The sequence below is a fragment of the Psammomys obesus genome, unplaced genomic scaffold (assembly GCF_907164565.1).
Source record: "Psammomys obesus unplaced genomic scaffold, mPsaObe1.curated_primary_1811, whole genome shotgun sequence".
Taxonomy (NCBI): Eukaryota; Metazoa; Chordata; class Mammalia; order Rodentia; family Muridae; genus Psammomys; species Psammomys obesus.
The window spans coordinates 22,732,995-22,754,242 of NW_026590062.1; the positions used below are offsets into that span (position 1 = coordinate 22,732,995).

At 47.4% G+C, this 21,248-nt stretch overlaps 1 protein-coding gene across 8 annotated transcripts in view; it reads left to right on the forward strand.

Moving 5' to 3' along the window:
- Ccl24 (C-C motif chemokine ligand 24) overlaps nt 1-19,677 on the forward strand; it is a 19,797-nt gene extending 120 nt beyond the window's left edge. The window contains exons 2-7 of one of the 8 annotated variants that reach the window (XM_055606295.1): nt 1,542-1,683; nt 8,667-8,822; nt 8,943-9,102; nt 16,922-17,023; nt 17,218-17,335; nt 19,045-19,677. In XM_055606295.1, the coding sequence (XP_055462270.1) occupies nt 16,954-17,023; nt 17,218-17,335; nt 19,045-19,213 (357 nt within the window). In that variant the 5' untranslated portion in view covers nt 1,542-1,683; nt 8,667-8,822; nt 8,943-9,102; nt 16,922-16,953 and the 3' untranslated portion in view covers nt 19,214-19,677. Of the gene's footprint in view, nt 1-1,447; nt 1,684-8,666; nt 8,823-8,942; nt 9,103-16,921; nt 17,024-17,217; nt 17,336-19,044 lie in introns of those variants that run through there. The other 7 variants (XM_055606290.1, XM_055606292.1, XM_055606293.1 and 4 more) reach the window with 7 other exon arrangements.
- Nucleotides 19,678-21,248: the final 1,571 nt, after the last annotated feature.

Consider the following 21,248-nt stretch of genomic DNA (forward strand, 5'->3'; position numbering starts at 1 on the left):
AAAGAAAGAAAGAAAGAAAGAAAGAAAGAAAGAAAGAAAGAAAGAAAAAGAAAGAGAGAAAGAAAGAGGGAGGGAGGGAGGGAAGGAAGGAAGGAAGGAAGGAAGGAAGGAAGGAAGGAAGGAAGGAAGGGAGAAAGATGAAGATACTTGATACTGAGCTTGATCCTCAGGATCAAAAAAAAAACAAAAAACAAAAAACAAAAACAAAACAAAACAAAAAAAAAAACACGGTAGGAGAGAAGAAAATCTATTCCTTCAAGCTGCCCCCTGATCTCTACATGCATGCTGGGAATGTGGTCGTGGGAATGTATGTGTGCAAACACACATACATAAATAAATGTAAATTAAAAAATGGAAAGAGAGAGGGAGATGGGAAGGGGAGGAGAAGGGAGGGGAAGTGAAGGAATGGGATTGTGGGGTGGCTAGGACTCCCTGTCCTCTGAGGCCTGAAGTGCTGACACAGATAGAGACCTACCAAGACTGTGTTGTGGGGATGTGGAGACAGTTCACTTTGTGAAGCGCTTGTCATCCAAAGGCTAGAGCTTGGGTTTGATCCCGGAATCCATGTGGAAAGGCCTGGCCTACGGTGCCACGGAGTCCACACCTGTAATCTCAGCACTGGGGAGAAGGAGACAGGGAGGTCCCTGGGGCTTACTGGCCAACCAGTGTGGCTGAGTTAGTAATCCCATCGTCACGGAGACAAAACTAAACACAAGGTGCAGCCAGCGAGCGGGCTGAGCAAGCAAAGTTGCTTGCACCTAAGCCTGATGACCTGACTTCTGTCCCTGGGAGCCGCAGGGTGTGAGGAGAAAACTGACTCCCGCAAGCTGTCCTCTGACCTCCTCACATGCACGCGGCATGCATTTATTTGAGAGAGACTGCACACATACATGCACACACACACAAAGTAAACCAACAGACAAATATAAAAACTAAAACTAGGTTGATGACTCCTGAGGCTGACCGTGACTTCCACACGCACCTGAAACACACATGCACTGCGGTACACACAGGCATACACACATACAGATACGTGCACTTAGCAAGATGGCTGCGCATTTCCTTGGATTGGGTTCCCCATCATTCAAGGTCGTTTCTCCTGTCTCTAGATGGCTTTGCTCTCCACAGTTGTTTTCCTTCTCTTTCTTTGAACTTCATCTCCATGTCTCTACGGTTCTGCTTGGGTCTCCAGGGAGAGACAGAATGATGGTATTGTTCTGGACAAAGGGTCCCATGGGGCTGCATCTGTCTCTTTGAGTATCCCGGCCGGGCTAGCTGCTTAGAGATACCACTAAATTTGCTTGCTCTCTGGGCTTCTTGTCCATGTTCAGAGTGAGCCCTTGACAATCCTCCCAAAGAGTGACCAAAGGGCAAGATATTCCATAGCCATCCGTGCCTCCTCCCCGCCTCTCTCTGGGGCCACACCCCTTCCTGGACTGGACTCAGGGTATGTGGGCTAGATCATCTCTAAAGTGGCTCACTACGTACCCCTGGTGAGAGCATGCTCGCCACGCCCATCTAAGTCTGTGCATTGTGGGCAGCCAGCAGCCTGCGGTTGTTGCGAACTGCTGGATTTCTGCACCCTCCCGGGGAAGCCCCTCTCCTGCACCTCTGGATCTGAGTCAGTTGAGGAGAAGACCACTTCTGAACTTGGTGTTTAAGGTATGACGGGGTCACCTCAAGGTAAGTGGTTCTCAGGACCCACCCCCTGTACCCAATACAGGGAGTGTGTGTGTGTGTGTGTGTGTGTGTGTGTGTGTGTGTGTGTGTGCATCTGCCTGCCTGTCTGTCCGTCTGTCTGTGTCAGTCTGTTTGATAGCAAGGAAAGAGGATGTCACAAGCTGTTGTGACCCCACCAGTCCGCCTTTCTTTATGCTCCCTACCTCAATCCCGTCCATGTTCCCAGCGGCTTCCTGTGACTTTCCCTAACTTCAAACCCCAGGTGTCTTTCCCACCTTGGGAGAGAAGGCTGGGACGGGAGCCAAAGGGACCCATGGATAGGACCTTTCCTGTGCTGTTTAAAGCCTGAAATCCCCATGGGCTGCCACCCTCCATGGTAGGACTGATCTCTGCTGGATGGTTTGGGTTTATAAGTGTGTTGTGCTTTCAGATACAGGCTCACTCACACTTCCTTGGTTCCTCACGTCCATGAGACCACTTAAAAACCAACACACCACCCTACCCTCTCTTTCTCCCTCCTTCCCTCCATTTATTTCTGTTGTAGGGTTATTGGGTTGGTGGTTTGTTTGTTTGTTTGTTTGTTTGTTGCAGGGGTTCAAGGCAGGGTCTCTCTGTGTAGCCCTGGCTGTCCTGGAATTCATTTTGTAGACTAGGCTGGCCTCAAACTCAGAGACCCACACCCTCTTCCTCTGCCTCCCGAGTGCTGGGTGGGGATAGAGACACGAATCACAGCCTGGCCTCAAATTCAGCATGCAGCTGAAGAGTCTAAACCCCTTATCCTCTGCCTCCACCTCCTAAGTGCTGGAGTTACAGGTGTGCAATGCCACACTGAGTTTATGCAGCGCTAGGGAGGGGACCCGGGGCTCCGTGCAGGCTAGGCAAGCAACCTGAAACCCAGCTGTATTCCCCGTCCCCAGTGTGGCTTTTTTGAGGTGGTGTCATTCTGTAACCCAGATTGTTGTCAAACTCACAGAAAGCCTCCTGCCTCAGTTTCCCACCACTGCCCTCCCCCTCCCCCTCCCCCTGCCCCATGCTGGGATTAAAGGCATGTGCCACCACACCTGGCTTTAATTTCTTTGCTTTTGAGACAGTGTTTCCCTCTGAAGCAGAGCATGACCTAGAATCCCCAATACTCCTGGCTTCAGCCTCCCAAGAGCTAGGATTACAGGCTGTACACTCACTGTGACCCACTAGGAAACATCATCTCTGCTCCTGGTTTGAGCAGCTGTTGAAGATCTAACTCATTTCTCTTTTGTCAGTTGAAAGTCTGTGGAAGGCACTGAGCCAGGCACTAGGCTGCTGCTTTACAGGACTGTCGACTCAGTGGCTTCAGAAGCAGCCCACACTGTCTCCTAGTCAGGGGAGCTAGAGGACGAGAGCGAGGAGTGGAAAGGGACGGTTTCTTCTAAGGTCTGAGGAAAGGGCTCTGTTCCAGTCCAATCTCCTTCTATGTAAATGACCTTTTCTTTTCCCCTTGTTGTTACATCCTTCTCTTATGTCTGAATCTGTCTATGTGTTTAAACTTCCCTTTTTTAAAATAAGAAAACAAGTGATTGGGTTGCATGCTGTAGTTCAGCAGAGGAGTGCCTGCCTAGAATCCCCCAGTGAGGGGCTGGGGTGTGGCTCAGTGGTAGAGCTCCTGCCTAGAATCCCCCAGTGAGGGGCTGGGCTGTGGCTCAGTGGTAGAGCACCTGCCTAGCAGGAGAGATACTATTCCCATCTCCATGAAGAGAGGAGCAGAGGTGAGTAGAGAACTAATATTCACCTGGACACAATTGTGCATGTCTATAATCCCAGTACTTGGGAGGCTGGGGCAAGAGAATCCTCAATTTGAGACCAGCCTGGGTTACCTATTGAGATTCTGCCTCAAAAGCAAGCAGAGGAACACACAAATCTCAAATGAACCAAATAGAAAACAGCACTAATTGCTAGGCAATGGTAAAGCAGGCCTTTAATCCCAGCACTACAGGAAGCAGAGGTAGGGGGATCTCTGTGAGTTTGGGAGTAAGTTCCAGGACATCCAGAGCTACACACCAAAAAAAGAAAAAAGAAGAAGAAGGAGAAGAAAGAGCATCAATCATTTTGGCCCATCAAGTGGCACATTTTAACTTGATCATGTACAAGAAGTATGCCTGCAAATTAAGTCACACGTTAACGTTCTGGGTGCCAGGGTTCCAACATTTGTATACAGTTAGCGCAGATACAGAATTTCATTCTCCACCCATCTGCCCATTCCTTCATTTGTCAGCATATCTAGGAACACTTATGTTTTATTCAGTGCATCTCTGACCTATTGCTGGACAAACTGTCCTGGATTTGGCCAGTGCTTACTCCTGTGAATTAGCTCTTGTAGCCTTTGTGCCATATTCCTATGAATCTTTCCTTCCAGCACATAAAGACATCCCAGCCTCTATTTTTCCCACCTGAGGGCTGGAATGGCTATTTCTCTCTTTTTATTTTTTCTTTTGTTTTACTTTTTGAGTCAAGACCCAGATTGGCTTGGAACTCTAACATATTTGGGCCTGGAAATCATTATCTCCCTGCATCTTATGAGACTTCTAGGCAGGTCCTCTACTATTTAGCCACACACACCCCCGCCCCTCACTGGGGGATTCTAGGCAGGTGCTTTACCACTGAGCCACACCCTACCTTCATTTCCTTTCATGGAGTGGGGTTTGGTATAAGATTGGCCAGAGAGAATAAAAGGGCCCTGAGGCCCAAAGAAGACCACAAGGGACTCAAAAGAACAGGTCTAGATGGGATACTGGTATTCTTGTAGTGCTAGCAATCAGGAGGCAGAGGCAGGTGGATCATAAACTGGATGGCATATAGAAACTCCATCTCAGAAAACAGAGAGAAAGAGAGAGGGGGCAGCAGAGAGGGAGACGGGTGGGGCAGGTGGTGACTGGAGATGGCTTCCTAAGGGCTCTGCTACAGTATCTTTTGCTAGAAGTTTCCTCCTCTGCCAGGGCCCCTGATTGGACTTGGGGGAAGATGAGGGGAAATCCCCATACTCCCCACCTTCCTGAGTCATGCCAGGTTCCAATCTGATAAAGCAGACTGCTGGGTGGAATCTGTGCCACCTTGGGGGACAGTTCAGGTCTTTGGCTTTGGGTGTGGCCTGAATAAAGCCTTAAGGCCCAGCTATTTACATAAATATTTGTTTAAAACCTTAGCACCAGGCAGTGGTGTTGCATGCCTTTGATACCAGCTCTCCTGGTTCTTGGGAGGCAGAATCAAGGCTGATTCTAGGTTCCAGGTCAGCCTGGTTTACTGAGTGAGTTCCAGGCCAGCCAAGGCTACACACAGAGAAACCCTGTCTTGAAAAACCAAACCAACCAATCAACCAAACAAACAAATAACCCTAGCATCCTGTCTTTTCTGTCTTTTTCTAATGACAATAAAAATACACAAACATAGAATTCACTCTTTCATCCCTTTTACAGTATAAATTGAAGGGTGTAGTTAGAGGCGTGGTGATGGAGAATTGCCCTGGGTTCAATCCCAAGCATACTGACTGCCACCAACAGAAAGGACTTCCTAATTTACTTTTTTTTTTCTTTTAAATGTGCATTGGTGTGAGGGTGTCAGGCCTGGAGTCACAGACAGTTGTGAGCTGCCATGTGGGTGCTGGGAGTTGAATTCCTTAAGAATAGCAGACACTGCTCTTAACCACTGAGCCATCTCTCCAGCCCTAGAAAGGACTTTCTAAAAGGGTAAGTTGAGGGCAGCAAGATGGCTCAGCAGGTAAAGGCTCTTGCCACCAATCCTGAGAACCTTTGTTCAGTCCTTTAGCTCCACATGGTAGAAAGAGAGAACTGAGGAGCCCTCGGGAGGCAGGTGGATCTTTGTGGGTTTGAGGCCAGCTTGCTCTATAGAATGAGTTCCAGGATAACCAGGGCTACACATTGAGAATCTGTCTCAGAGGAGAGAAGCAACATCTGCAAATTGTCCTCTGACCTCCACACCTGTGGCATGGCAGGCATTCCTTTCCCCTCTCCACAGCGTGCCCACGCGCACTCGAGTGCACACATATACTAAATAAATAAATAAATGAATAATAAAAAGAAAAATATTGAAAGATAAAATAGTGTATACTGAGTGCATTAGTCACAAATAGTGAATGTATTATAACCATAGTCTAATTCCAGAACATCCCATCACCCCTAAGAAGAAACCCTGCGACCAATCCCCCCAACTCCCAGGACTCGGCAACTGTTCATCCCTATGGATTTTCCTGTTTTATTTCTTCACTTGACCTTACCCAAAAGACTGCGAAGTCACTAATCCAGTCACATCTTACAAAAGGAATAGTGCGGCTTTCATGCTGACTTTTGTCATTTAGTGTGACCTTCTCAGTCCCCCAGCACCATTGCCACAACAAAAAGGACTCTTTCCAACAGGGGAGGTTGAGGGCAGCGTCTCCCAGCACCTTATTCCTCTTTGCAGATGAATAATATCCCACTGCATAAATATTGCAGTTTTCCCCCATTCCCCTTTTAGCAATTATGAACATGCAGCTACGAAGATTAGGGCACAAGTTTTTGTGTGAATCCGGTTGTTTTTATTTGCTTGGGTGTACAATTGGAGCAAGACTGCTGAGTCATAGCATTACTCTATGCTTAACTTTGAGGAACTGCTAAGGTTCCCATAGTGGTCATGACATTTTTATTCCGCTGGCGAAGAATGGAACTTCCCAGTTACTTGACGGCACTTGTTATTTTTCCATTATTGTTTAATCGTAGTACCCAAACTACTACTACTACTGGGTTTGTAGGCTCACCTTCAAACCCAGCTCAGCAGGCTCAACACCCTCATATTATTGAATAACAACAGATCCTCTAACTCTCTAGAATGTTTGCATTTTGCAAAAGAACTCTGTGCCCATCAAACTGCTTCCCACCGCCTGCCCCTAATGATCACGGAAAGGGAGGACTGGGGATGTAGCTCAGATGTGAAGCCATCCACCGATGGACCATTTGTTGAGTAGCGGGGTCGTCAAGGTGGCTCAGCAGGTGCTTGCTGATGAGCCCGAACCACATGGTGGAAGGAGAGAATTGACACAAGTTATCCTCTGACTTCCATGTGCATACTATGGCATGTGTGCAATGAAGACCAACACGAATGACTAACTAAATAAACGATGTTTAAAAGAAAGCTTAAAGCTGGGCGTAGTGTTGCATGCCTTTAATTCCAGCACTTGGGAAGCAGAGGGAGGTGGATCTCTGTGAGTTTGAGAGCACAGGTCTACAGAGTGAGTTCCAGACTAGCCAGAGCTACATAGTGAGAATCTGTCCTGAATAAAACCAAACCAAACCAAAAACCCTCAAAAAACAAAAACAAAAAAGGTCCCGGTAGACTATAGGAAGAGGTGAACTGTGGAACACGAGGCCTGCTTGGAGAAAGTAAGTTCCTGGGGGTCTGCCACTCAGCAGCATGTGGCCTCACCCCTTCCTGTTCTCCTCTACTTCCTGGCTACCATGAGGTGAGCAGCCTTGCTCCATCACATGGTTCCTCAGCTGTGATTTTCAGCCTCACCTCAGACCTAAACTCTGGGACCAACCGAAACTGCTGTATCTGTAAGTGAAATAAGCCTTCCTTCTTTACTCGGGGGGTGGGGTTCAAGACAAGGTCTCAATATATAACTCTGACTGTCTTGGAACTCACTATGTAAACCAGGGTGTCTTTGAACTCACAGAGCTATATTTGCCTTTGCCTTTCTAGTGCTGGGATTAAAGGCATGAGCCACCACGTCCCACAACCTTTTCTTCTTTAAATGTTTTCTCTCAGGTATTTGTTTTCTTTTTTTTTAAAAAAAGATGTATTTATTTATTTTATGTAGATGAGTGCTCTATTTGCATGCACACCTGTCTGCTAGAAGAGGGCATCTGATCCCTGTATAGGTGGTTGTGAGTCACCATGTGGTTGCTGGGAATTGAACTCAGGATGTCTGGACAGTGCTCTTAACTGCTGAGCCATTTCTCTAGTCTCAAGTATTTGTAAACAGCAGCCTAACAATGTCTTAGTCTGTTTTGTGTTGATGTAACTGAATGGCACAGACTAGATAATGTTTTTTCAAATTTTCTGTTATATGTGTATGTGCACATGAATGCAGTACCCACAGAGGCCAGAAGAGGGAGTCAGAAGCCCAGGAGCTGCAGTTGTAGATGGTTGTGAGCCAGTCAATGTAGGAACTGGGAACTGAACTCTGGTCCTCTGCAAAGGCAGCAAACACTGAGCTATCTCATCTCTCCATTTTCTTTTAGAGACAGTGTCACACTGAAGCCTGGGTTGGTCTGGAATTCACTCTCTAACCCAAGCTGACCTCAGACTCTGATCAATCCTCCTGCCCTGAGTGCTGGGCTTACAAGGAGTGACTCATCACGCCAGGCTTGGATTAATAAAGAAAAGGAATTTACTTCTTGCAGTTCAAGAGCCGGGAAAGCCCAAGGTCAAGGGACATCTCAGAAGGACCTTCTTGCTGTATCATATAAAGAAAGGCAGAAGGGAAGGAGAAAGGGAGTAGAAGGAAAGACGGCTCACCCTGTGTGTGTGTGTGTCTGTGTGTATACACTTACGTGCACATGCTTGGAGGCCATAGGACTACCTCAGCTGTCATGCCTCAGGGGCCATGATAGCTCTCACTTATTTGTTTGCTTGTTTCTGAGATGAGCTCTCTCATTACCCGGAGCTCACCGTGTATCCTAGGCTAGCTGTCCAGCAGGCTCTGGAGCGCCTCCTGCCTCCCTGTTTCTGGGGGTTCTGGGGCTACTACTATACACCACCACACCTGCCTTAGTTTTTCATTTTTTTTTTTTAGACATGGTCTCACTATTGTGATTCTAGCTGGTCTAGAAATTTCTGTGTAGACCAAATTGGTCTTGAGCTCAGAGGTCTGCCTGCCTCTGCCTCCTGAGTGCTGGGACTAAAGGCGTGTGCTACCATGCCCAGCAATCTGGCTCTTTTGTTTGTTTATTTAAACATAGGTTCTTGGGACTGAACTTGAGTCTTCATCCTTGTGAGGCAAGTGTTTTAACCACTGAACCATCTCCTCAGTCCCAGCTCCTTCCTCTATCACAAGCCCTCTCCCACAGCGCTACTCCTCTGCTACTGAGGGCAGAGCTCTCAGCACTTAATGACTGGTAAGGTCCCATCTCTTTGTGCCCTCCCCCACTTGTGTGTTTTCTCTGTGGTGAGAGAGAGAGGGAGGGGGAGTATGCATTCCTGTTGTTGCACATGCTTATTTTCGTTTCTGTGGCTAGGACAAATATATCAACAAACAGCGCCTTGGAGGAAGAGCACTTATCTGCCTGACAATTCCAGGTTCCAGTCCATCACAGCAGGGAAGTCCAGGCAGCCAGAACTGAAGGCTACTGGGTACATCACCTCCAGTGTCAGAAGCTGGGAACAGTGCACACACAGGTGCTTGGGGCTGCCTCCATGCCCAAGGCCCAAAACAAAAGAATAGTGTCTCCACTTTCCAGGCTCTGTCTTCTCTTGTCAGTTAGGACAATTAAGAAAACCCTCACAGGTCGGGCGTGGTGGCACACGCCTGTAATCCCAGCATTTGGGGGGCAGAGGCAGACGTCCCTCAATGAGACCTTTCCCAGGCAATTCAACACTGTGGCAAGCTGACATGACAGTTACGCCAACTATCACTGTGTGTGTGTGTGTGTGTGTGTGTGTGTGTTTGTGGGGATATATATATGCACTAGAGGAGGAAGTCAAATGTCCCATCACTCCTTGGTATATTTCCTTGAAACGGGATCTCTCACTGAAACTGAGCTCACCGTTCGTTATCTAGGCTAGCTGGCCAGTAAGTGCTGGTGGTCCCCCTGCCTCCCTGTGACTGCCCCCAGGAGCTGGGTTCTCATGCTGCACAGCCATATGTGGCACTGGTGTTCACGCCTGTGCCCTCATCCAGTAAGCCACCCCCCCAGCCGGAGGTCTTGTTTCTCAACACTGTTGCGTTTGAGCTTAAATGTGGGAACGTGTTAACTCTGGGAACAGATGCTAACCTCAGCAGATTGAATGGGGTCCTGAGCAGGCGCCTCAGATTTTCCACCTCCCTCTTCTGTATGTATTTTAAAGGCATAGTCCCTCTAGAACAGTACTTCTCAACCTTCCTAATTCTGGGACCCTTTAATATGTTATGTTGCAGTGACCCCCAACCATAAAGTTGTTTTCGTTGCTCTTTCAGAACTGTAATTTTGCTACTGTTACAATGTAGATATTTGTGTTTTCTGGTGGTCTTAGGCGACCCCTGTGAAAGGGTCATTTAGCCACGGAAAGGGTCATGACACACAGCTTGGGAACCTCTGCTCTAGAGAACGCACCTGGTCCTTTCCTTGTTCCCATCCAAGTCTAGGCCCCCTGGACATCAGCAAGGTTGGCAACAGGACCTTCCTGCCACCTGCTGACCCTGCCACAGTGGGCTTCCTCAAGTTGCTTCTGCCAGCCACTCAGTCCCCAGCTCCTTCCATTCACTGCCGCCATGTTACCAGATCACAGCTTCGGTCTCATTAACCTACTCCAAACTGTGAGTGGTTGCCATAAGATCAAGGCTGAGCCCGGCTTGTGGGAGACTTTCCCAGCTCATTCTACACGTGAGCACCACCCTTTCTGACTGCAGCAGGTCGCCCTTTCCTTCCATTGATAACAGTGCTGATGAATGGAGATGAGCTTCTAAGTTCAGTTTCCTAGGCAAACAGGGCTTGGCTCCAACCCTATCCCCCTCATACTAAGGGCCCTAGCCTGTGTGTTCTGAAATGTCTATGATGGCCATAGTTGGCTTTGAATGAGTGAGTTTATATAGTTACATAGCAAGTGGAAGTAAAAGCATAAGAGAAGAGAAAGAGAAAATGCAAACTATCAGAGCAGGTGCTTAAAATATCCAGCGGAAACCAACTGGGGAACCTGATTGAGGCAGCAACGGAGTTTCTGAGCAAGAGTCCAGGGAAGAGCAGAGCCTCCCATCAAGTGAGGTTTCCAAATAAAGGAACTGGAGAAATGGCTCAGTGGTTCAGAGCATGTGCCATTTTTGCTGAGGAACAGAGTTCGTATCTCATCACTCGCATGGTGGCTCACAACCTCCTATAACTCCAACTTCAGGGGATCTGATGCTCTCTTCTGGCCTTATGCACGGGACACATAGTCAATAATTTAGAATTACAAAGAGATGTGTACATGCCTAGTGCCCATAGAATCTACAGGAGGTCTGGATCCATTGGATCCCCCTAGAACTGGAATTAGAGTCAGTTGTGATCTGCTGTGTGGGTGCCAGGGATTGAACCTGAGTCCTCTAGAAGAGTAGCCAGTGCTCTTAGCCTCTGAGCCATCTCTCAGAATCTTATTGGGGAAGCTGAGACGGTCAGCTGGAGCTTCCCATGGAACTTTCTTTCCGTGGCTGACCTTCAAGATTTAAAAAAAAAAAAAAAGATTTATTTATTATGTAAATAGTATTCTGCCTGCATGTGTGCCTGCAGGCCAGAAGAGGGCACCAGATCTCATTATAGATGGTTTTGAGCCATCCTGTGACTGCTGGGAATTGAACTCAGGACTTCTGGAAGAACAGAAAGTGTTCTTAACCTCTGAGCCATCTCTCCAGCCTTGAACTTCCAGATTCTGTTGTCTCCCACTGTGAGCACTTTTGTATCATGGTGTGAACACTAGTGACCCCCGTTAGAAATGGGTCACCTTCCAGCTGTCCTCAAGGCCAGAGTGTTGCCAACTCTCTTTCCTCCCTGTCACAGAGTTGGTGGTGGTGGGGTTGGCAGCTGAAGCCCAGGCATGGGGTCTTACAGGACACTGAAACAAAAGTGCTTGGGGCTGAGATGGGGGAAGGGAAGCCCTGCTTCTAGAGTAGCTTTTCAGTGAGCTCAAACAGCACGTGACAATGTAAATGTAAGCATTACATTATGTTCTGCTTTTGTGGCATTACAGCTGCCATAGCTGTGGTTTGAATCTGAAATGGTCCCCAAGGGCTCATGTGTTTGAACATTTGTGCCCCTTGCTGGTGGCTCTGATCTGGGGAGGATGTGAACTCTCTGGCATGGAGTCTCCCCTCCCTTCAGCTGGTGGGTCATTAAGGATGGATCCCGAAGGCTCTGGTCTGGCCCCTGTCAACATGTCAACATGGCCTGGGCCTCTCCTGCCTTCCTGCCCCCATGCCTTCCTTACCATGATGGACTTAAATTACTGGAAGCCATGACCCAAAATAATTTTTTCTTCTCTTATGCTGCTTCTGTCAGGTGATGTCAAGAATTCTCTTTCTGGGACATACATATGTTCTGAGATATTTTGGACTAATTTATTTCCCCCTGCCCCTCTTGTTTCTTCAGTACAGTTTCATGTACAAGCTAGGCAAGTATTATATCACTAAGCCAGCCCCTCGCTGGGGGATTCTAGGCAGGTGCTTGGGGTTTGAGGTACACCCTGCCCTCTTTTCTCATTTAAGGGCAGGATCACACTCAGTTGCCCAGGCTGGCCTTAAACTCACTATGTAGCATGATGTTGGCCTGGACCTTGTGTGTGATCCTTCTGCCTCAGCTTTTCAAGCTGCTGGGATGACAGGCCTGCACTAAAAGACCCAGCTCAACTCATATCTGACCTTAGAGAAATCTAGAGCCATCTGTGCAAACTGTCATCTTAAGTAGTGTGGTGGCCCACACCTGTAGCCCCAGAGGTGTCTTCTGACCACCACACATTCTCTATGGTACATGAGTACACACACGCGCGCACACGCACACACACACACGCACACACACACTCTAATAGCAAACAAATTTTTTAAAAATTCCAAACGATGCAGCTGACATTTCAAGAATTATGTTAGAAAAAGAAAAAAGAAAACTAACAAAACAAAAGCAAACATAAAGCAAAATAAGTGATAGAAATCTGAGAATTAAATTAAAAACAGGCTTCAGTTTTAGCTGACAAAACAGGGCATGTTTTAGGTTCAGTGCTACATTGTCCGTTCTTTTGTCACCTGTGAGATATAGTGTTTCACACTGAGTCAGAGCAGCACCCAAACTCACAGAAGTGGGAAGTCTGAGCTGGAGCCGGGGTCATGAGCTGCTTCCTCCCAGTGCTTCCTTTACCACGTGCCTCCTGCCCATCCTCCTTCTAGAAGCTTCTCCTGGGGTGTCCGTTGCCTTCCTGACACCTGCTGCTTCTTTCTCTTTCAGTGTCTCTTCCCTTTGCTGGAACTCCGGCCTCAGGCTCTGGGACATGGCACACCAGGCTTCCAGCTCTGCTCTCCTCTCCTTTCTCTCCTCTTTCTGCTCTTTTCCCTTTCCCTCACTTCCTCTCCTCTCTCCCATTCCCTCCTCTTTCCCCTGCACTCTTTCACTCTCTCACTAAACAGCCCTGGCTGAACTGTACCCCTCCATGTAGCCCAGGCTAGCTTTGAACTTTCAATCTCTCTGCTTCAGCTCCCCAAGACTAGGATTACAGGCATGTGCCACCAGGCCCTGCTTCTCACTCTTTCTTTAAACTCTCCTCCTCTGCCTTTCACATCACAGACTTGCAAGAAAAAGGATACATGTTCTCAGGGATCCCAGGATTGCTGGCCTTGTTTATCTCCCTTCATAGGAGCCCCATTTTCTCCTTGTAAACTATGGCTGTAGGAGCCATCAGTGCATGTGCAAGCAGGAGGACTTGAGTTTAAATCCCCAGCATTCACGCCTATGATGTGTGGAGTGGTGGTTCATCTACAGTCCTAGCATTTGGAGTCCCTGAGGCAGGTTGGATAGCTAGAATAGCTGAACCAGTGAGTTCTGGGTACAGTGAGAAGCCCTGCCACATTAGAAAAGGTGGAGAGTGACTGAGGAAGATACTATCAACCTCTAGCCTCCAAAGGCACACAGACATGCATGTATATGTGTACACACACAGGTCCAAAGCATACCCATATGCACACCACACATACCCCCCCCCAAAAAAGAAAACAAAATAAGAAAAACCCAACCAACTGAACAACAACAAAACAACAAACAGGGTTGGGAACCCCAACCTAATCCTCTAGATAGACTATAAAGATGGAGTGGGTGGCATTTTAAGGCCTTGGAAAACCCCTAAAGGTGTTATCAGTCTGGGATGCAACATCCACACCAAGCCTGCCCACTGATGACCTTTTGCCAAGCCACTTAAGTTACAACATTAGGCCCTGCTCATCCCTGCCATGTACTTCTCTCTCCGGATAGACATGGTTTTTCCACTTCCTCTTTCTGCCATGTGTTACTGCACCAAGGCCCAGAGTAACAATGGACTTGCCCCTCAGAACTGCTAAGCAGCAAAGACTAGGGTGGACCCTAGAAATAAAATGCAATAGTGGGGAAAACTGGGAGATGGCTCAGTGGTTAAGCACTTGCTGTCCAAAGCATGAGTACCTGAATTTCACCCCCAGAACCTAGGCAAAGACAGAAAGAGAGAACTGGTCCCACAAGATTATCCTCTGACCTGCACATGTGCATTACAGCACAGATTCCCTGCCCCCTGACAAATGTATTATTTTTTAAAGTAAATGTATTATTTTTTAAGCTGAGCTTTAGCAGTGTGGCCTTAAAAGCCCAGCCCTGGAGCAGACAAAGGTGATTCCTGAAGTGCATTGGCCAACCAGTCTAGCTAAGTCAATCCAGGGTCTATGAGAGATCCTGTTTCAAAAACTAAGGTGGACTGAGAAGAGATGGTTCAGTTGTGAAGAGTGCCTACGGCTCTTGCAGGGGATTCTAGTTTAGTTCCCAGTTTCCAGGCCATCAAAACCATCTACAACTCCACCTCCAGGCAAGCTGACACCCTCCTCTGGTCTCTCATGGTACCTGTACTTACACACACACACACACACACACACACACACACACACACACACTTTAAAATAAAAATAAAATCTAAATAAATAAATGTGGAGAGAAAATACCCAGCATCAGCCTCTCTGGCTTCCACAACCATATGCAATCACTTGGATGCATTCACATGTTCATGTACACACACTGCACACACACATCACATAAGATACACTGGCGAAAAGGTAACAGTCAAAATAGATTGTAGGAACTCTAGTTACTGCTGACTCATCGCTTGTAATGTAGTTAATAAACTATTTTCCTATCCAAAAAAGAAATATAAAAGTTTTAAGATGCATACACACACAAATCCTAAAATTAACTTTTTAATTAAAAATAAGAAAAGTAAAAGAAAGTTTTAGAAAACTGCAAGGATGAAAAGCCCTTACATCAGGGCTGGCCAGATGGCTCAGGGGATAAAAGTGCTTGCTGACAAGCCTGACGACCTGACTCCATCCCCAGGACCCACACGGCGGAAGGAGAGAACTGATTCCTGCAAGTTATCCTCAGACCTCCACACATACACTGTAGCACACACACACACATCTAACTAAATCACTGTCTAAGTAAATGTAATAATTTATTTGAAGCCTAGACTGGAGAGATGGCTCAGCATGTAACAGAGTTGGAGGCTCTTCCAGAGGACCCCAGTTCAGTTTCCAGCACTTATGGCACATTTGTTGTGCCAGATGAGAATTCCCATTGCTGGCTGATGAGATAGGCTAAGGCAGGTGAGTGTGAAGGCAGTGAAGCATTGACTATTTTTCACTCTCTAGTGAAAGGATGTAGAATCCCCGGAGATGTGGCTCAGTTGGCAGAGTGCTTGGGTTTGATTCGAAGAATGGTTATAAAACAAGGTGTGGTGGTAGACACCTGTAGTTTGAGCACAGAGGAAGGGGAGGCAGAAGAATCAGAAATTCAAGGTCATCCTGGGCTGCATGAGATCCTGTCTTAAAAGAAAGAAAGAAAGAAAGAAAGAAAGAAAGAAAGAAAGAAAGAAAGAGAGAAAGAAAGAAAGAAAGAGAAATGGAAAAGGGTGATGTTGAAGGATGTGCACCAGTCTCTGAGATGTCTGGTTCAGAGTTGATCCATTTTATATTTATTCTAAAAATGCTGGACACAAGATTAGGGACTTGATAGGCATAGAAATGAAACATTTATTTCTATAGACCAGTCCACCGTAACACATGCTTTAAAATTTGTTTGATGAATGAATGAATAGGTGAATGAATGCCTGGGTAGATGGGCAGGTGAATAAATGGATGGACTGATGGACCAGTAGATGAATGGATGGATAAATAGATGTGGATGACAGATGGGTCTAGAAGATTGCCAAGTTTGGTTACCCACATGGACAAAGAACAACTTTTGGGAAAGACAGAAAGCCAATCCAAGAGAAAGAAAGTAACCACTTTATATTTTCAGATTGTGAAGGGCTCTAAGGTTCAAAGTCCTTAAATGGACACTGGCTTGGGTATTTTATAGGGTCTCAGGGTTTTCCCTTCATCATTACCAGTCATGTTTAGATATCTACCCCTGTATCTTCTCACCACTTCTTCGCCCAATGTCTTGTGAGAACATGCCACCACCTCATGGAGTCTGATTTTGCCCGTCTAAGTCTCCTTTAGATGGATAGATGGATAGACAAGTAGAGTAGATGGACAGGTAGATCAATAAATGGATAGATAGATAGATAGATAGATAGATAGATAGATAGATAGAACAATGGATGGATGAATGGATGGACAGATGAACAGGTAGATGGATGGGTGAATGAATGGATAGATGGATAGATGGATGAACAGGTAAATCAATGGATGAATGGATGGATAGAAGGGTGGACAGGTAAATCAATGGATGGATAGATGAACAGGTAGATCAATGGATGGGTGGATGGATGGATAGATGAACAGGTAGATCAATGGATGGGTGGATGAACGAGTAGACAGATGCATGGAAGGACATGTAGATTAATGGATGAATGGCTGGCTGGAAGAAAGGCAGATAGGGAGGACCTTACCCATTGTGCAACTACAAAAACCGAGACTCAAGTAGGTAACTTACTCAGGATTCCACACAATAAGCAGCAGAGCCAAGTCATCTGATGCATTTGCCCTCAGCCTTGGCCTAGGCAGGATGAGAATCCTTCCTCAGGTCTTGCCAGAGCCCCAAAATAATCCTGATTCAGCTGGACAAGAAACTGACAACAACTTCCCCCTTTTGGACCACAGAAGGCTTCATGATTTTCGAGGAAATCAGTGGGGGAGAGGGAGAGGGCGAAGGGAAACACCAGTGCCTGCAACTCCTGAGCTGCCCATATAAAGGCCAGTGGAACGGAGGTTGAGGTGCCCTGAAGGAAGCATTCTCATGTGCCTCGGCCTTTTTTCTGCACTCCACAGTTGAGCTCTGAGCTGTGTCTGATCTCCAGGACATGGCAGTCTCCACCACCATCATTGCCAGCCTTCTCCTGGTAGCCTGCATGTGCTGCGTCTTCCCCACAGGTGAGACTTCTGGACCCAGCCTGGGGCTGCTGGCAGCTTCTAAGGGCATGGCTGGTTCAGCCCGATGGAGATGAGAAGCCTGGGGCTGGGGGAGGCTCTAACTGGTCTGGCGTAGAACACGCTCAGTGTCTGCAGCTAAGAAAGAGCCTATGGCTGGCTGGATGCTGACACAGCTCCTCTCTCTCTTCTTTTAGACTCTGTGACCATTCCCTCTTCTTGCTGCATCTCCTTTATTTCCAAGAAAATTCCAGAAAACCGAGTGGTTAGCTACCAGTTGGCCAATGGCAGTGTCTGTCCCAAGGCAGGAGTGATGTGAGTATCTAACCCAAGAACCTCCAGAGTCCCCTAGGAAGTGCATCTCTGTGCATCTTGGAAGAGGATGCTAGACCTCTCTGGACTTCAGCTTCCTCACCCATAAGACTAAGTGGGAAGCAGGGCAATGAGGTAGGCCAGCTGGTAGAGTGTTTGCTCAGAATACATGAAGCCTGAGATTCCATTTCCAACATCACATGACAACCAGGACATGATCGTACAGACTACTAATTCCAACACTCAAGAGGCTGAGAACATCCGCCAAGCACCAAATGTAAGCAAGGCATTGTTCATGGAGGGAAATACATGATATGACATTAGCCTAACTAATCTTCTCAACAGTCCATGAGACAATACTAGAAAGCCTGCTTGGAATCTCCCAGTGAGGGATAGGAGTGTGGCTCAGCAATAAAGTACTTTCCTAACATGCACAAAGCGCTGAGTTTCATCCCCAGCATGGAAAAACAAAAAACAATCATATAAAGAACAGATAACTTTTTCCATTTTACTGAAGGCTCAGAAAGACCAGTGGCCTCTAGACTCCACATAGCTTCAGAGCCATCCCTTCTCTCGGGGTAGCAAGCATGAACTTGTGTCTCAGGCAACAGTGCACAGGGAATGACTGGCATCAGATCGGTCCTGAAAGCTGGCATGGAAGGGCACATCCCAGGCTCCCCTTTCAGCTTCAGCACGCCCTGTAGCCATGTTCCATGCTTAGTGTGAGGAGATGGTGATGTCTGCCTTTTAAAATGTGGATGTGTGTTTTGTACATGTTTGCATGTATATCTGTGGAGAACACAGGGCAGTCTTGGGTGTCATCAAGTGTGCCGTGCACCTCCTTCAGGATAACGGTCTTAAAAAAACAGTTTAAATTTAGTGTGAGTGTGAGTGTGTGTGTGTGTGTGTGTGTGTGTGTGTGTGTGTGCGTGTGTGTGCGCGCGCGCGCGCATGCTCACGCATGCGTGTCATGTGTAGGGATCAGAGGACAACTTGAGGAATCGGGCTCTCTTTTTCCACCCTGTGGGTCCTGTAAATAGAACTCAGAATAGCAAGCTTTCTCTGGCTTTCTCACCAGAGAACTCACCAACTAGTCTAGCTAGCTGGCTGGCAAGCCCCACGGATCTGCCTCCCCAGTACTGGGATTAAAAGCAGCCATCACCATACCTGGATTTTATATTTGGTTGGTTGGCTGGTTTTTCAAGTCAGAGTTTCCCTGTGTAGCCCTGGCTACCTCGGAACTAGCTCTATAGACCTTGAACTCATGCAGATCCACCTGCCTCTGCCTCCGGAGTGCTGGGATCAAAGGTTCACACCACCACCACCTGGCCGTGCCTAGATTTTTTTAAAAAAGCAGATTCTGAGGATTGAACTTGAATCCCCACCTTGCAAGGCAGACATTTTACCCATGAGCTGTCTGCTCTGCTCATCTTCCCTGCCGACATAGCTCTTCATATCCAGCCCTGTAACTCAAAGGCAGGACTCCTCTCTACAGGGAGGTCACAGAATGAGTGTGGCTCCCCACAGTTCACCGTCCTCCCTCCCCCAGTGCCCAGAGAAAAGCCTCATGTCCTGAGATTCCTAGCCCCAAGGGCGAGCAGCTGAGACTCCTGGTCCTCCTGGTCCCCCAAGTTCACTTCCTCATGAAGGAAAAGTTAGTTCCAGGACCTTGCCAGACCTCAAATTAAAACCCTTGCCATTCTTCCCTACAGCTTCATCACCAAGAAAGGCCATAAGATCTGTAGTGACCCCAAGTTGCTGTGGGTTCAGAGGCACATCCGAAACCTGGATGCCAAGAGAAACCGGACTTCTGCAGGTGCCAAGGCACGGGGCACCAGGTTTTCCATCCGGAGACACCACGGCAATAACACAGAGGGTTAGTCACCTCTCCTCTGTCCCCGAACCTGGACATAGGTATTGACGTCTTGCCAAGCAGCTTTGAGCCTCGCACAGCAGCTGGGATGAGGCCTGAGTTCATTTTCCACTCTCAGCATTTCTTTTAGGGTTCTGCGAGAACCCGAGGGAGCTCCAAGCATGCTAGTGACCTGGTGTTTCCTGTGCTGAGTGAGAAGGTTCCATATCCTGTGTTTTCCTCTTGTGTGGCTTGAAGGCGTCACCCAAGCCAAGGTGCATAAGACCCAAGCACCTACAGGTGCACCTTGCTTCTGGGTGTACTTTGCTTCCGGGTGTACCTTGCATGCAGTTGGCTTTGATGGGGTTCTTGTCTTGGGGTTGGGCCTGAGGGTGTCTGTCTGTCCACTTGTGGGTGAAGATCTATCAATAATAGTAACTTCCAAGCATGTTCCCACCTCCAGAACTTTGAACAAATAAAAATTCAGCTGAAATGGAGGACTCAATGGAAGCATTTTCAAAATTGTCAGCCATTGTAAAAAAAGGGAATGGAGGGGCTAGCGAGATGGCTCAGAGTTTAAGAGCACGGGCTGCTCTTCCAAAGATCCTGAGTTCAATTTCTATCAACCACATGGTGGCTCACAACCATTTATAATGAAGTCTGGTGCCCTCTTCTGGCGTGCAGGTGTACAAGCAGGCAGAACACTGTATACATAATGAATAAATAAATTATTTTTAAAGGGGGGGCTAGAGGGGGTTGGGGGTGTAGCTCAGCTGGTAGTATACTTGCCTAGCATACACGGGTTTCAACCACAGCACTGCAAAAACTAGGCATGTTGGTGCATGCCTCTAATCCTAGCGCTTCGGAGATACAGGCAAGAAGATCAGAATGTCTTCAAGGTTAGCCAGACATGGTGGTGCACACCATTCTTTGATCCCAGAATTCAGAAGGCACAGACAGGAAGATCTCTGTAGTTTGAAAACAGCTTGGTCTACATAGCAAGAGCTTCAGGCGAGCCAGAGCTACACAGAAGCTTCCAGGTGCACCTTTCTTCCAGGTGCACCTTGCTTCCAGGTGTACCTTGTTTGCAGGTGTACCTTGCTTGCAGGTGTACCTTGTTTCAGGTGCACCTTGCTTGCAGGTGTACCTTTCTTCCAGGTGCACCTTGTTTCAGGTGTACCTTGTTTGCAGGTATACCTTGTTTCAGGTATACCTTGCTTGCAGGTGCACCTTGCTTGCAATTGGCTTTGGTGGGACCTTTTCTCAAACCTCCATGCCTAAAAAACAAATCCAAGGCTACATAGCTACATAGCAAATTGGAGGCCAGTCTGGGCTATTATGAGACTGCCAGGAAGGGAAAAGCATCTTTGGCCACATAGCTAGTTTGAGGCAAACCTGGGCTACATGGGACTTTGTCAGGGAGGAAGAACGGAAGGAATCAAGGAAGGAAGGAAGCAAGGAAGCATGGAGGGAGAAGATGGAGGAGAAAGTAGAGAAGCATACACCTGAGTATGATGACCCGCACCTATAAACCAGCAGTCAGAAGTCTGGGGCAGGAGGAACATGATTCCCAGGCCAGCCTGGGCTACATAGCAAGACTTTACCTAAAAAAACAATAACAATAATTTTAACTTAAAAAGTATCCAGATGCCAGGACGAAGGCCCAGCCTAGGGAGTCTGGTTCCTTTGTGAATATCTAATTTCACAGTGTCCTACTTGGCGACATGGCTTGCTCCTTGCAACTTTTGGGAACAAGAAGTTAATATTCCTTTAATACTGGGCTCTCCCTAGTATTCTCTTTCCTAGAGAGGGGAAGATAGGGTGGGAAGGAAATCCCAAGATTTTCTTTTCTTACTATATGAGGTAGAGTGGGGTACATCATGAGCATAGACATGGTCACTATTTTCAATAAGCCAAGTAAAATGTAACTTTTCCCACAGAGGTGGCTGTCCCTTGCTTGTTCTCAACTGTCTGGAAAACAGGATTGACTATGAAGAAAGCAGGTGTGCTACAGAGAGGCTCCTGGGCTACATGTCCAGGGCTGGGAGGGGATGAGAGCCCAGA